This window comes from Plasmodium sp. gorilla clade G2, assembly GCF_900097015.1.
Source record: "Plasmodium sp. gorilla clade G2 genome assembly, chromosome: 10".
Taxonomy (NCBI): domain Eukaryota; phylum Apicomplexa; class Aconoidasida; order Haemosporida; family Plasmodiidae; genus Plasmodium; species Plasmodium adleri (nom. inval.).
In genome coordinates this window covers 67,501-83,647 of record NC_041702.1, presented here as the reverse complement: position 1 = coordinate 83,647, position 16,147 = coordinate 67,501, and the positions used below count along the sequence as shown (strand labels likewise).

The 16,147-nt window shown below is 17.2% G+C and overlaps 5 protein-coding genes across 5 annotated transcripts in view; 3 read left to right on the top strand and 2 right to left on the bottom strand.

Moving 5' to 3' along the window:
• Window positions 1-624: 624 nt before the first annotated feature.
• On the bottom strand, window positions 625-1,470 carry PADL01_1002100 (inner membrane complex protein 1c, putative; the record flags this gene model as incomplete). Its single annotated transcript, XM_028682067.1, has 1 exon — window positions 625-1,470. The coding sequence occupies one exon, from the start codon at window positions 1,468-1,470 to the stop codon at window positions 625-627; it is 846 nt and encodes a 281-aa protein (XP_028538382.1).
• Window positions 1,471-5,293: 3,823 nt separating this feature from the next.
• PADL01_1002000 (40S ribosomal protein S20e, putative) lies at window positions 5,294-5,935 on the top strand (the record flags this gene model as incomplete). The annotated part of the gene is made up of 2 exons (XM_028682066.1): window positions 5,294-5,393; window positions 5,679-5,935. The coding sequence occupies 2 exons, from the start codon at window positions 5,294-5,296 to the stop codon at window positions 5,933-5,935; spliced, it is 357 nt and encodes a 118-aa protein (XP_028538381.1).
• A 1,812-nt stretch (window positions 5,936-7,747) lies between these two features.
• Window positions 7,748-13,696, top strand: PADL01_1001900 (conserved Plasmodium protein, unknown function; the record flags this gene model as incomplete). Its single annotated transcript, XM_028682065.1, has 1 exon — window positions 7,748-13,696. The coding sequence occupies one exon, from the start codon at window positions 7,748-7,750 to the stop codon at window positions 13,694-13,696; it is 5,949 nt and encodes a 1,982-aa protein (XP_028538380.1).
• A 1,413-nt stretch (window positions 13,697-15,109) lies between these two features.
• On the top strand, window positions 15,110-15,568 carry PADL01_1001800 (N-acetyltransferase, putative; the record flags this gene model as incomplete). The annotated part of the gene is made up of 1 exon (XM_028682064.1): window positions 15,110-15,568. One exon carries the CDS (start codon window positions 15,110-15,112, stop codon window positions 15,566-15,568), a length of 459 nt encoding a protein of 152 aa, XP_028538379.1.
• Window positions 15,569-15,931: 363 nt separating this feature from the next.
• PADL01_1001700 (conserved Plasmodium protein, unknown function) overlaps window positions 15,932-16,147 on the bottom strand; it is a gene marked incomplete at both ends in the record, with an annotated part of 698 nt that continues 482 nt past the window's right edge. Inside the window, one exon of the mRNA XM_028682063.1 lies at window positions 15,932-16,135. Within this exon, the coding sequence (XP_028538378.1) occupies window positions 15,932-16,135 (204 nt within the window). The remainder of the gene's footprint in view (window positions 16,136-16,147) is intronic.

Genomic DNA, 16,147 nt, shown 5'->3' with positions numbered 1-16,147 from the left:
ATAAAAGACACTTATATCTTTGTAGTCTCTATAATATATTTATAATATAACAACACTTTAAATCTACATGAATTATATAGAAATGTTAATGTAAAGGTAAAATTATTTTCTTAAAGGTTTATAAAATATATATATATATATATATATATATTCTCTAATGTTATGTTTTTATTATTTATACATTATTACAATTACCGTAATTAATGAACATTTATGCATTTTTTTTTTTTATTTTTTTATTTTTCTGTTTCCCGATGTATAAATAATAATTTCTTCATTTGTGATTTTTTTTTTTTTTTTTTTAAATAATAATATAATATAATAAATGAAGGAAAAAAAAAAAAAAAAGAAAAAGGGAAAAAAGTATGAATGTAAATATATTTAATATAACTGAATGAAAATAATTACAAAAATATATATATATATATATACATATATTTATGGTCTGATATTTTCACGCACAAAAGGAGGATAAAAATAAATAGTAATAATAATAATAATAATAACAAAAATGTACGACATACATTTATATTTATATATAAATATATCTTTTTAATTATTTAATTTAATATATTATAAAAAATGTAGAAATCTATAAATTATTAGTTGCCAAAATACAAACATTTAAGTGCAGGCTGCTGAGCAACATCCAGCTGGTTTAATTTCTTCAGATGATAATCTTTTCATTTGCATGCTTCCACTTGGTTCAAAATTGGATCCTTGAATACTTCTTTCTTGTTCAAAATTTCCTCCACTATATTGATTGTAAAAGTTCATTTGAGATAAATTTTCACCACTAGCATTATTTTGTGATTTAACACTAGACTGTTTATTCAATAATTCATAGCTTCTAGTCATTGCATTTTGATTATAAGCATTTTCATTAAATTGGTTGAAAGAGTTTGCTTGTTGGTATATATTATTTTGGTCTAAACTATATCTTTGTAATCCTTTGCTTTCAGTATATTTTTTATATTCATCTTCCCAATCAATGTTTTTGGAATTTCTTGGTACATATTTTATGATTTCCTCAGAATCTTCAATTTGTTTGAATCTAACAACTTCTTTAATTTGAGGTACTTCAACAATTTTATCATGCCATTTTTCAATAATTTTTTGGCGTTCAACTACTTTTTCTACAATCTCAATTTTTGGAACATATTTATTTTTATAGTGAATATGAGGTACTTCAACAATCTTTTCTATATATTTCACCTCAGGAACTTCTACAATTTTTTCAACAATGTGTGTAACATTTTTTGGAACATGAATAATTTTCTCTTGAATAATAGTTTTTGGGACATATTTCTCTACGGTCTTAATAATTGGAACTTCAACGGTTTTTGTTACAACATCAACAGGTTGATAAGCTGTTAAGGCAACCCATTTTCTATCTACTGTTGAAGTCTCTTTTGCATCTAAATTATCTAATTTTTGAAAACTGCTTGAACTTTTGATTGAATCTGCCATTTTTTACTTTTCTATTGTTATATTTTTTTATGTTATGTTTTTTTATTTTATTTTTTCTTGCTCGTGTGTGTATGTTATTACAACAAAAAGAAACCTTATATTTATATTTTTACACAAAGAAAAAAAACGGGAAAAAATAGATTAAAATAAAATAAGAACTATAGTAATTATAACTACAAAAAAAAAAATATATATATAAATATAATAAAAGAACTAAAAATTATTAATATAACCAATTAAACAAAATTTAGGTTAATATGGTTTCAATAATTAACACGCTTTATAGGTTTAAATATAACAAAACAGATAAAAAAAACAAACAAAAAAACAAACAAAAAAACAAACAAAAAAACAAACAAAAACAAACAAAAATATTAAAAAGGAATAAAATAAAAAAATACAATAAATATATATATATATATATATATATATTTAAGGAAACAAAACGACAAAATATAAAAAGGTATAGGAAACTTTTCTTTTATATATACTATATATATATATATATATATATATATATATTTATTTATATGTATATATAAATGAAAAATCTAAGCAAATTGGATGACAAATGGAAAAAAAAACAAAAAAAAAAAAATGCTGAATAAAGATTTTAAATTAAATATAAGAGCAAATTTTTTTTTATATGTGACACCATATTTAAAACATCATTTTTTTTTTTGTTCTATATCATTTATTTTTAATATTTTATTTTAGAAATTATTATTAATTAATATGTATATATATTATATTATATATATATATTATGGTAATTGAAAATGACAAAAAGAAAAAAAAAATAATAATAAACAAAAAGATGAAAAAGAAAAATTAGCTTATCGACACAATGGTTATATAATATTATTATGAACAGTTCATGTAAAAACTATTTTACTTTTTTTTTTTTTATTATTTATTTTTTTATTTATGTGCATATTATTAGTATTTTATAATCTTTTATACATAAATTAAGGATAATAATAATAATATAAATAAATAAATATGATTAATAAATAAAATTAAGTGTAATTTGTTCATTCTTTTATTTTTCTCTTCATATATAATTGTACACACAAAAACGACATTGTGTTAAAATGTATATATAGCTGTAAATTAAAAAAAAAAAAAATTGCACACAAAAAAAAAAAAAAAAAAAAAAAAAAAAAATAGCTGTACATAATATTTTAATAGGCAACGATTTATATTAATCTCTAATAAAATATTTTTCTAATTTAATTTTTTTTTTTATAACATTAATAATTATTCTTATTTTATAAAAAAAAAATGTATATATATATATATAATAAATATATATCAAATAAAAAATTTCTCCTTTTTCTATAAATTTTTATACATACTATAAAATGAAATAATAATATAAATACATAGATAAATATATATACATAAACTTTTGTATATGAATTTTTTTTTTTTTTTTTTTTTTTTTTTTTTTTTTTATGAACGAAAAATAATTTTATATAGAATATTTTTAAATTATATTTTGTATATGGCGGTAATATCAAGTGTTAATGCATTATTATTTTTTATTAAATTTTTTTTTTTTTTTTTTTTTCTGTCCAACGATAAATACAGCATGTCATTATATATTATTTTGATGTAAGGGTATATTTATAAATTTTAAATTAATATAAATCCCACTTTATATTATGGCCCTTTTTTATACGTTAGGATATATTATATATAGAGAGAACCTTATTATTAAAATGTTTCATTTTAATAATTATTAGATAGAAAGAATTAGAAGAATATATATATATATATATATTACATTTTAGTATAATTGAGTTTCTAGTGTGATCAGAATAATTTTAGTTTTTATACAATTATGCTGACATGTTCATAATTATTGATTAAAAATTTTTAGAGAATTGCAAAATTTTTTACTTTTCCCATTTAATAGGAAAATAAGGAAAAATAAATATTAATAAAAATAGAACAATATGAAATGAAATAGAAAAAATTGGTAAGTAATATTATTAAATTGTCTTAAATATTATTCTGTTATAGCATTTAAAATATATTATTTGTGCCTTAATGGTATAAAAAATGTACATTTTTTCTTTCAATTGTCTTAAAATGGGGTAAGAATTATTAAAGAAAAAAGAAAAAAATGAGATAATCAAAACATTTATATATTATTTATGACAAATCGTTTCGAATATACCAATTGGTGTATATAAAATGATTATAATTCGATCTAAAAAAATGATAAAAACATTAACATATTTATTATTTATTCACACTGTATGAATAATTAACTTAAAATACCCCTCTTTAACAATACATAATTTAAATTTGTAAAATTATGTATTTATTTAATATCTACATAGTCCAAATTTTATTATAAAATAATATAAATATATAAATTTTTAAAAGAAAAAGAGAAATAAAAATAAAAAAAAAAAATTAAAAAATAATATTTATTTATATATATTTAATAATATTATTAGTAAAAAATAAATAATATATTATATAATTATATATTTTTCTTTCATCTCATAATAATTTTTATAAGGTATAAAAATATATATATATATATATATATATTATATAATATTTATATATATATTTATACAAACCTATTTGTACATGATATAAGTTATAATAATATATGGTGATATAGGTGTACATTTTGATGCTTATTTATATGGGTTTATAAATATAATTTAAAATTAATAAAATTATAAAGAATAAGTAATTAATATATTTCCTATTATTCAAAATATTGAATGAAATTATTTATAAAAACAAAAATAAAAAAAAAGTTATTTGAAACAATGATGTAATTATCTTTAATTATATATTTATTTTATGAGAAAAATGATTTCTTATAAAGGGTAAAAATTTGTATAGTATACCAAATGTATAACATTATTAATTTAATATATATAATAATATATTTAAAATATATGAATTATATATAAAATATGCATATATGCCTATTAATATTATATATATAAATATGTATATAATATTATATTTTTTTATATATTAAATACAAGCAAAAAAAAAAAAAAAAAAAAGAGAGAATATGAAGCTTATTAGGGGTTATTATAAATAGTAATATAAAATATATTTATAATATAAATAAAATACCATATAATATTATATATACTTTATAACTGAAAAGTGGGGGGGAAAAAATAATACAATAAAAAACCTTCATTATATTATTTTTGTGTTTATATATAATAATTTATTATAAATATAAATAGGTACTTTTTGTTTTTTTTTATTCATTTTCTTCATAATATATTATAAACATTATTATATTATATTGAGATATAAATAAAAATATATGTAACAAATATATATATTATAATATTATATATATATGTATTTATATATAAAATATTATTACAATTTCTTTTATATTTAATAAATATATATATATGTTCAATATATAATTATTAAAAAATAAAAAAAAAAAAATTTTCCTTTTCCTTTTTTTTTTTTTTTTTTTTATATCATATCAATTGAGTATTTTATTATATCATCTGTTATATATATGTATATATATTTATATAATATAATTAATGATCTATTGAGAAAAGAAAAATAAATAAAATTTTTTTCATTCTTTTTAAAATGTTCCAAAAAGGAAATAAAAAAGATATTACTATCATATAATCCAAAAAAAAAAAAAAAAAAAAGAAGAATCATATTTATATAAATATTTCTATAAAAAAGAAATAAATTTCACAAACAAAATTTTTATTCTCTTTTACATTTATTTAATTTTCTTACAAAAAATTTTAAATATTAAAATTCTTATATTTTATAAATTATATTTGTAAACAAAATGAGTAAATTAATGAAAGGAGCTATTGATAACGAGAAGTATAGGCTTCGTCGTATTCGTATTGCTTTAACTTCCAAAAACTTAAGAGCCATAGAAAAAGGTAAATATATATATTTAAATAAATTACTTGTTATATGTACATGATATATATAAATTTGAATATGAATATCGTGATGAATATAAGCTGTACATATATATTAAGTAATATATATATATATATATATAGTTAATTATTTATAAGATTATATGTATATCTATATGTATTTATATATATATGTATGAATAGATCGATTTTATTTCATTCTTTTAAATTATGTAAAATAATATATACCTTGGAATATTTTTTTTTTATAACATATATATTTATTTTTCCGTTTTATTACAGTATGCAGTGATATAATGAAAGGAGCTAAAGAAAAAAATTTGAATGTATCTGGACCTGTAAGATTACCAGTAAAAACTTTAAGAATAACTACCAGAAAATCACCATGTGGAGAAGGTACAAATACATGGGATAGATTTGAATTAAGAATATATAAAAGACTTATTGATTTATATTCACAATGTGAAGTTGTTACACAAATGACATCCATTAATATTGATCCAGTTGTAGAAGTTGAAGTTATTATAACTGATTCTTAAATTAAATGAATAAATATAAATATATATTTGTTTTCTTTCTTTTTCTTTTTTTTTTTTTTTTTAATAATTTTGAAATAATAAAAAATTAAAATTAAGGTTCAGATATTTTATGTTGATGAATTTTTACACCCAATGAGAAAAGGAATAATTCAGATATATAGAAAAACTAAGGCAAAAAAAAAAAAAAAAAAATAATAATAATAAAATATAATGTTATGTATAATTTTATTTTTTTTATAAATTATATTATATATATTTATTTACATTGTTATTTATTTATTTATTTAATTTTTTTTTTTTTTTTTTTTTTTTTTTTTTTTTTTTTGGATGCATTTACAAACTAAAATAAAAATAAACATCAATATGTATATATAATATATATTATATTTAATTATTAAAAAAATATAAATTAAAAATGAAATATTCAATATTTTTTAGTTTGCATATGGTAAAGATGTATTTATTTTTTGGACAGTATACAAAAAAATAATATAATTTTTTTTTTTTTGTCTTCATTACATATATGAGGAGACATAATATATGTTTAGCTATTGTTAATATATTTTGTTCTATAAAGAGGTTTATCTCTTTTATGAATAATCTTATATAAGGATATATATCAAAGGGATATTATATATATATATATATATATATATATATATATATATATATATATATTTATTTATTTCTATGTTCCTTATTTTGTTTATAATTTTTCATTTCTACATTTTAGTTCTGTCATTAGAAGTATGTCTTTATATATTTAATGTTGATATTTTTAATTTAATTTTAAAAGAGGCATATATATATATATATATATATATATATATATATATATATATATATATATATATTTTTATGAGAAAGCTGCTTTGCTTTTCTTTTCTTTTATATTATTTTTTTATATATGTCTATATTTTATTTTTTATCTTCTTGTTTTATAGTATTTTATTTGTTTTTGTTTTTCTTGAATATAATGGGATGCATATGAGTGCATCCTGTGTTGTTATAATAGGATGTAAAAATGATTGCCGGTGTAATTTTTATTTATTATTATTTTTTTTATTGTTCTATAAAACTATGAATTAATAAAATGTTAGGTGTAATAGGTTAAAATGTGTATATATAAATATAATATACATTCATTTATTTTTATATTTATTCATTTTGTTATTTGTGAATACATACACATATATATATATATATATATATATATATATATATATATATATTTATTTATTTATTTATAACGGTTGTACTTGTACATCATTATGGTGTATTTGAAAAAATTCGTTTAAATTCATAAATTTAAATATATAATAACAAATAAATAAATATATATATATATATATATTGTATATTTTAAATATATTATAATTTTTTGGTTTCTCAAAAGTACACACCTTGTGTAATAATAAATATTTTTATGTGCTTTTATATATAGAGTTGATAATATATAAAAGTAAATTTTTTTTTTATAATTTGTATATAGAGTATTTTTTAGAAATATGTGTTTAAGTGGATATATAGATTAATTTTTTTGGGGGGATTCCTGTGTCTTCTTCTTATATATTCTATATATATTGTATGTTTTTTTTTTGTTTATTTGTTATTTTTTTATCACTTAAAATATGTCTACTTATAACAACTATTAAGTAGTACCTATATGTAGATTATTAAATGTTTATATATATATATATATATATATATATATGTATGTATATACTTATACATTTATTTGTTTATATTATTATAATATTTATATATTTTACAATTTCCTTATAATATTTTTGTGGTTATAGAACAAGAAAAATGTTATATTCTAAGAATAATTTGAATGTAAGCAACAACATTCCAAATAGTCAAGATAAAATGAGTGGAACTTATATGTACATAAAAAAACTAAACAGTGATACAATAATAAAAAATATAAAAAAAAATTATAATTTGAACTTATTTGTAAATCCACAAGGAAAAACATCATTAAATAATAATATTATTAATATTAATAATAGTGAGTTACGGCAATATGTTTATAAAAATGGTCTATATATTAATAATCCTGTTGACTTAAAAAAAGACATAATAAAAGTTGTAAATAAAAATAAATATATTTATAGTATTCCAAATAATAAAGAGTGTTTGACATGTAAAACAAAATCTACAAATATTGAATGTATTAATAAATGTGCACATTATATAAATAAGGATATAAAATATATGTATAATAATAATATATCATATATAAAAAATAATGGAAATAATATAGTTAATAATGGAATGTGTTTAAATAATAATTTGTCATATATAAATAAGAATATATATAATAAAATATACAATAATAATAATGATAATAATAATAATAGTGGCAATAATTCAATTAGCAAAATTAATACAAGTACACATAAAAATATTGCGCAATATAATAATATGCATCCGTTTATAAAATATCAGATAATAAGTCAGGTAAAAAATGATAATGCTGATAATAAAAATTATTTTTTAATGACAAGAATATCTGATAGTGAAAAAAAAAAATATATAGAAAATAAGGAGGAAAATAAAAATAAAAAAAATATATATAATATAATGGATATGTATCATAAAAATGTAAACATTAAAGAAAATAATAAAAATACAAATCTACAAAAAACAAAAGATATATATACAATTGGACAGAAAAAAATATATATTCCATTAAATAAGAAACCTATTAATAATTTATCATTAAATAATAATTACATTTCTTGTGATAACAAAGAAGGTATATTTCATAGTAAACCCTTTTTCTTAAATACACAAATGAATATGAATAATAATTACAAAGATATAAAATTTAATAATCATGAAAAAAAAAAAAATTTCCTTGTTCAGAATTCACAAAAAAATCATGTAACAAATAATATCAATGTTGTAAATGTAAATTATGAACGATTAGCTGATAATAAGTCAAAAGAAAACCTTAACAATTTAAATAAAAAGACAGAAGAAAAAAAAAAAGAAGACGAAGAAAATAAAAATAAAAAGAAAAATAAAAAGAAAACAATTAAAGATTTGCATCAAAATATTAAAAGTGATAGGGATAATATGATAAGTCAAAATGAAAAGAACAATATATCGAGCATAAGTAAAATAAATCATGAGGGTGTTTTGAAAAATATGAACAAGAAAGAAACAAATAAAAATAATAACCATCTAATAAGTGATCATATTTCAAATGATAATGTGTCAAATGATAATGTGTTAAATGATAATGTGTTAAATGACAATATTTTAAATGATAATGTGTTAAATGACAATATTTTAAATGATAATCATATAAAAAACGTATCCAGTGAGGAGGACATTACTAAAGATGAATGTTCAAAAGAAAGTAAAGATATAAATGAAGAGTGTAAAGAAGAATGTAAAGATATAAATGACGAATGCAAAGAAGAATGTAAAGATATAAATGAAGAGTGTAAAGAAGAAAGTAAAGATATAAAGGAAGAATGCAAAATACAGAGTGATAAATTAAAAGAAAAAAATAAGGAAGAAAGTAATTCTTTAAAAAAAATTAGCAATAAAGAAAGTGATATTGTAAACAATATATGTAAAATAGAAAGTCATATAATATCTGAAGAAAGTAAAAAGGAAAGTGAAATTGTAAAAAAAGAATCTATAATCGAAAGAAATATAATCAAAGAAATATATAATTGTAATAATGTTATAACTAAAAAAAATGATAATAATAAAGATATTACAAAAAAAGATACATATATTATGGAAAGTAAAGAAAAAAGTAATGATATTTATAATGTATCTAAAAGAAACAAAAAAAAAGACAATAATAATAATAATGATAATAATTATGTTTCTCAGGAAAGAGTTCAACATATTAATAACGAATCCAAGATAAATAAAAGTATAATATATGATAATAAAATATATAAGAGAAATACAAAAATTGATTATATATCACCCGAATATATTAGTCAAGTCATTAAAGAATATCATAATGAAGATAGAAAACAAAAAAAGAAAAATATATATTACGAAAATGTAAAAGATGAAAAAGGTACTACTCTATATGATAAAAAAAAGAATTCCAATTTGTTTGATAAAAATGAAAAGGTACACATTTTTAATATAAATAAAAATAACATTCATAAGGATTGTAAAAAAAAAGAAAGTTATATTTCTTGTTCAAATGAAAATAAATATATAAATGAAGATTCTAATTTAAAAAAAATAAAAAGAGAAGACTATAAAAATAAAGAAAATGCAGAATGGCATATGGATATATCACGAATTGTAAACAGTGTTGCTGAAGATAAATTAGACAAATGTCATTTATCAGAATTAATGAAAATAATGAAAAGGATAGAAAAGGTTAATATGAAAAAAATGAATATAGATAATTTAATATTAGAGGAGAATAATTGGGAAGATATTATAAAATATGTAGAAGGAAAAAATAAAATAAAAGATAAAAATGAAGGTGTAGATGAATATAAAGTAAAAGATAAAAATGAAGGTGTATATGTATATAATGTAAAAGATAAAAATGAAGGTGTATATGTATATAAAGTAAAAGATAAAAATGAAGGTGTATATGTATATAATGTAAAAGATAAAAATGAAGGTGTAGATGAATATAATGTAAAAGATAAAAATAAAGATAATATAAAAGATAAAGAAAAAAGAAACGGTATATCCCTTTCTAGTAATGATTATAATGTATATAATAAAAATAAAAAAAAATACAATGAAATAACATATAACAAAAAAAGGAATTACACTAAAAATAAAAAGAATATCAATAATAAGTATCATGTGAATAATGATAATAATGATGTTTTATATAATGTAGATGAAAATAAAGAAAAATGTATTGAACTTAATAAAAGTGTTAATAACAAGATAAGTATTATAAATAATATAAAAAATTATATAGACGTGTTGAATTTAAGTTTTGAAGAATTAATACATTTAAAAAATGTAAAAGACATCTTTTGGTATCTGTATATAAAATCTAAATTTGTTAAGAAACAAAATATGAAAGAATTTTGTGAATTAATTAAAGATAAGATGGATGATAAAATACATAAGAATTATTTTATGGAATATGTAGATTATGATAGTTTTAAAAAATTTAATAAAAATAATTTTGATACATTTGAAGAGAAGATATATTTATTAGAAAATTTATTTTATTTATTAAAATCATATCCATTAGATTATGATGAAAATAAAGGTTGTTTTTATATGTTATATCCACAAAAGAATAAAATGTTTAAAAATTCGGAATATGATATAATAAAAAATAAACTTCATCATTTAAAAATAAGTAAGGATATAACAGAACATTTTAAAAATAATTTTTTCTTTTTAGATAAAATATTTATACCTAAGGATGCTTTTTTTTTTGTTAAAGATTCAGAAGATATTGGTTTGAGGGATAAAGATAATAATATTATTTATATACATCAAGCATTAGTAAGTGATTTGAAAGAAGATGTAAATGATAAGTCTATATTTGAGAACCTATATTCATCTAGTCCTCCATATAAATCTGATTATTTTAGATATATACAAAAGAAGAAGATACAAAATAAAATTAGGAAATTTAAAGAATATATATTATATTATTATGAATTCGATTCTATACAAGATTTTTTTGATTTATTAATATTATTTGATGAAGAATATAAAAGTTTAGAAATGTTAAATAGTTGTACTGACATTCCTTATAATTTAACAAAAAAGTTGTATTCTGATTATTGTCATAAAATAAGGAATATTAGAAAAAATGAGGAATCTATCCATAATATATTTAATAATTTAAATAACAAAAATAAAAAGAATAATATGGATAAGCATAATGTTTATAATAATGATGAGGAAAATTGTATGTTTGGATCTAACAAGTTGTGTAATAAAGAAAATGATAATATAAAAAGAATACATAAGGATGATAATTTTAATATAACAAAGAGGTATATTTCTTTAGATAATTTAGAAAATAATTATACCCAAAAGTGTAATATAAATGAGAAAAATGATAAGGCAGATAATAATAGGAATTTATTTTGTTCAAAAAGAAGGGATAGTAATATAAATAAGGATATGTTATACGAAAAATATGATCCATTAAAAGGATATAATAATATAAATAATAGTTGTAGTATAAATAATAGTTGTAGTATAAATAATAGTTGTAGTATAAATAATAGTTGTAGTATAAATAATAGTTGTAGTATAAATAATAGTTGTAGTATAAATAATAGTTGTAGTATAAATAATAGTTGTAGTATAAATAATAGTTGTAGTATGGATTCCTATTATTGTGCTCACGATTCAGAATATAAAATCGATGAAATGTCAAATATATATTTATCATTTTTTTATTCAAGTGATAATAAAAGAAAAATGAAAGAAATATCTTTAGATACGTTTAAAATGTTTGTAGAGAATTTAAGTAAAATTAAAGGTCTTTCAAATTTTACATGTATTGATGAATGCTTTTTAGGTATAACATTTTGTGATCCAGATATACCTAAACATTTATGTAATCAGAAAAAGGTATTACCAAAAAATATTAATTATAATGGATTTATGAATTGTATGAGATATATACCATATGTTATACCAGATTTTCCTTTATCAACTAGCCATTTTGAGATATCATATAATAATGTAGAGATATTTAATTCAAGAAATTCATTTTTACATATATTAAAATATAGAGGAAATAGAAATGATATAATTTTATTAAGAAATAAAATTGTTTTGGATATTATCCAGATATTTGTATATATACCATGGAATTTTGGTGTAGATACAGGTATATATACTTCATTAATTAATATGCTTCCTGAGAAGAAAGGAACTGTTGACATGTGTGAGTCTTCTTATTATAAAAATTATAAATATTATTTAAAAAGAAATAAAAAATATAATAATATAAAAAATTTGAACACGTTATCAGATAATTTTTCAGATTCAAATTCTACATCCACATCTAAGTATGAATCGAATAATTTTGTGGGTAACTTATATAACAAGGAATATAACAAAAGATATAAAATTGGAGATGTGGTAGAAGAAAAAATAAGTAATATAAAAGAAAAGGATATATTACATTTAAATGATAATATATATAATATGGATAATAGTTTGAATAGTTCTTATAATAATATATCTTTTGAAGAAACCTTTTTAAAAATGAAAAAGAAATTATCTTATAAATGGATACCTAAATGGCATATGTGTAATGATATATTTTTATCAAGATTAATATCTTATGATGAAATACAAATATGTTTACAAAAAATATTTCCTTTATATTTAATACAGACAGCTTTAATTTATATAGTTCATATATCATGTTGTTTGTTAAATAATGAAGAATGGAAATATTTCTTTGAATCTCCTTTTACTCTTTATAATAAATTAACACCAGAAGAAATAGCAATACGATATATAAAATTAAAGGGATATAAATTTAGTAAGGTAAATAATATTCAAATAAATAAAAATATTGATATTCATCAAATATTTATGAGCATACCAGAAAATATGCAATGTCCTGAAATTTATAAACTAGCTATAAATGGAGAAAATACATCTAGTGGCTATTTAGCTGAACCATTTGATATTTATCATTTAATGTTTATTTGTAAAGTTTTCTGGTATATCTTTTTATATGCAGATAATTTTGTTATACTTCGATCAACCTTATTTAAAAACAAACCAACAAAAATGAAAAATAAAAATTAAAAATTAAAAATTAAAAAATGAAAAATGAAAATATATCGTAAAATATGTCTATAAATATATATACACATATATATATATATATATAATAAATGTTTATTAATTTTTGTATCACAATATAATATCATTTTAAATAAATATAACTACAACATATTATACATGTGTATGTTTAGTGTTATGATAATTTATTATGTTTTACATTTCATAATATATATATATATATATATATATATATATATATATATATATATATATATTTGTATATTTTATCATTATTTATTCATATACACAAAAGTTCTACAACATTCCAAAATAAAAATATATTTTTTTGTAAATTAAAGTGAATAATAAAATATTTTTTTTTTTTTTTTTTGTTTTTTTAAACTTTTCATATATATATAAATTGTAATTATATTTTACAAACATATATCAATATTTTCAGAAGAACGAATAATAATAAAAGAAGAGAAAAAAAAAAAAGAAAAGATAAATATAAATATATGAATTCTTAATAATAGGATATAATTTTATATTGTGTTAATAATTTATATGTATAAATATTTTCCCCTTGACTGTGTGCAATAAATTCCCTATTATCTTCTATACAATAATAAATATTTTTATATTATAATAAATAATATATATATATATATATATATATATATATATATATATAACAAATGAATTTTATTATACTTATATATGACTACGTAAAAATCAACATCTTATTTATATATATAATGACTTGATGTAATAGTTATGAAATCATAAACATAGAAGAAAAGAAACGTATAATTAAACATAATACTAAACAAATTAAAGGAAAAAATATAACATATATATGTATATATATTTTTTATTTTTTTAATTTAATATATAACATTTTTAGTTAGAAATTAATCCCAAAATGTAAAATATATATAATAAATATTTTTTATGAATATAAATGAATTTTTTTTTTTTTTTTTTTTTTTTTCTAAAGAGATGTATAATTAAAAGAAAGTATATATAGTTAAAAATATATATATCTATTATATATAATATATATATAATATTATTTATGTACGTATAAAATTACAGTTGTAGGAAAAAATATTATATTAAAAAAAAGATTTTTTTTTTTTTTATATATATGAAGAAAAAAAAAAAAAAAAAAAAATTAAAAGAACAAGTTAAAATTTTGGAGAAAACTTTTGGTCATTAAAAATTAAATGATTTATATATAATACAATACCTTATGTGTATAAAAAAAAAAAAAAAAAATAAATAAATAAATAATAAACAAATATAATATATATAATATATATATAATATATATATAATAATATATATATTTATATTTGTACCAATTTTATGTATGTAAAAAATTTCTAAAAATCTGTATAATTTTTGTTTTGTATAAAAAAAAAAGAAAAAATGCTATCGATAAGAAAATGTAATATTTATGATCTGTTATCCATGCAACAATGTAATAGTATAAACTTACCAGAGAATTATAATTTGAGATATTATTTTTACCATGCCTTATCATGGCAATACTTAAGTCAAATTGCTGAAGATGTAAATGGAAAAGTATGTGGATATTCTTTAGGTAAGCTTGAAGAAGATAATGAATATAAAGGTCATTTAACTTCAGTTGCAGTTTTAAAAACATATAGAAAATTAAAATTAGCTTTTTATTTAATATTACAAACACATCAACATTTAAAAGATATTTATCGAGCAAATAATATATGTTTACATGTGAGAGTAAGTAATAATGCTGCTTTAAATTTATATTATAATCTATTAAATTATAAGGTTAACGGTATAGAAACGCATTATTATGGAAATAAGGAAAATGCCTATTTAATGGAGCACGTTTTTGCAAGATAAAGAAAATTAATATATGAACATATAAATAAATATATATAAATATATATATATATATTTTTTATATATATTACATTTTTAACGTTTTATTTCATTTAATGATTGGAATATTTTATTTTTTTTCATGTTTTATTTGTATTATTATTATTTATATAATTTTTTTTTAATTATTTTTAATTTTTTTTAATTTTTTTTAATATTTTTTTGAATTTAAATATAAAACATAAAAAATATATATATATAAAGAATTTACAAAAAAAAAAATAACATAAAATAAGCACATAAATAGTATGTATATATGTGTATACTTTTACTATTATATATAATTATTTTATAGTTTTATTTTATTTTACTTATTTATTTTGTCTATTCTTCTGTGTCGTTTGTTAATTCATCCTTAAATAAGTCCGAATAATATTCTTTTATATTTTCCATCTCACAAAGTAATTGTGTTTGTTCACTTAAGTTACATAAAACAAAGTTGAGAAAAGGAACTCGTTTTCTCTCTTTAATTAGTTGAGCTAATTTGTATCGAATATCTTTGGTATTTCGTTTTATCCAAATATAACCCTTTGAAAAAAA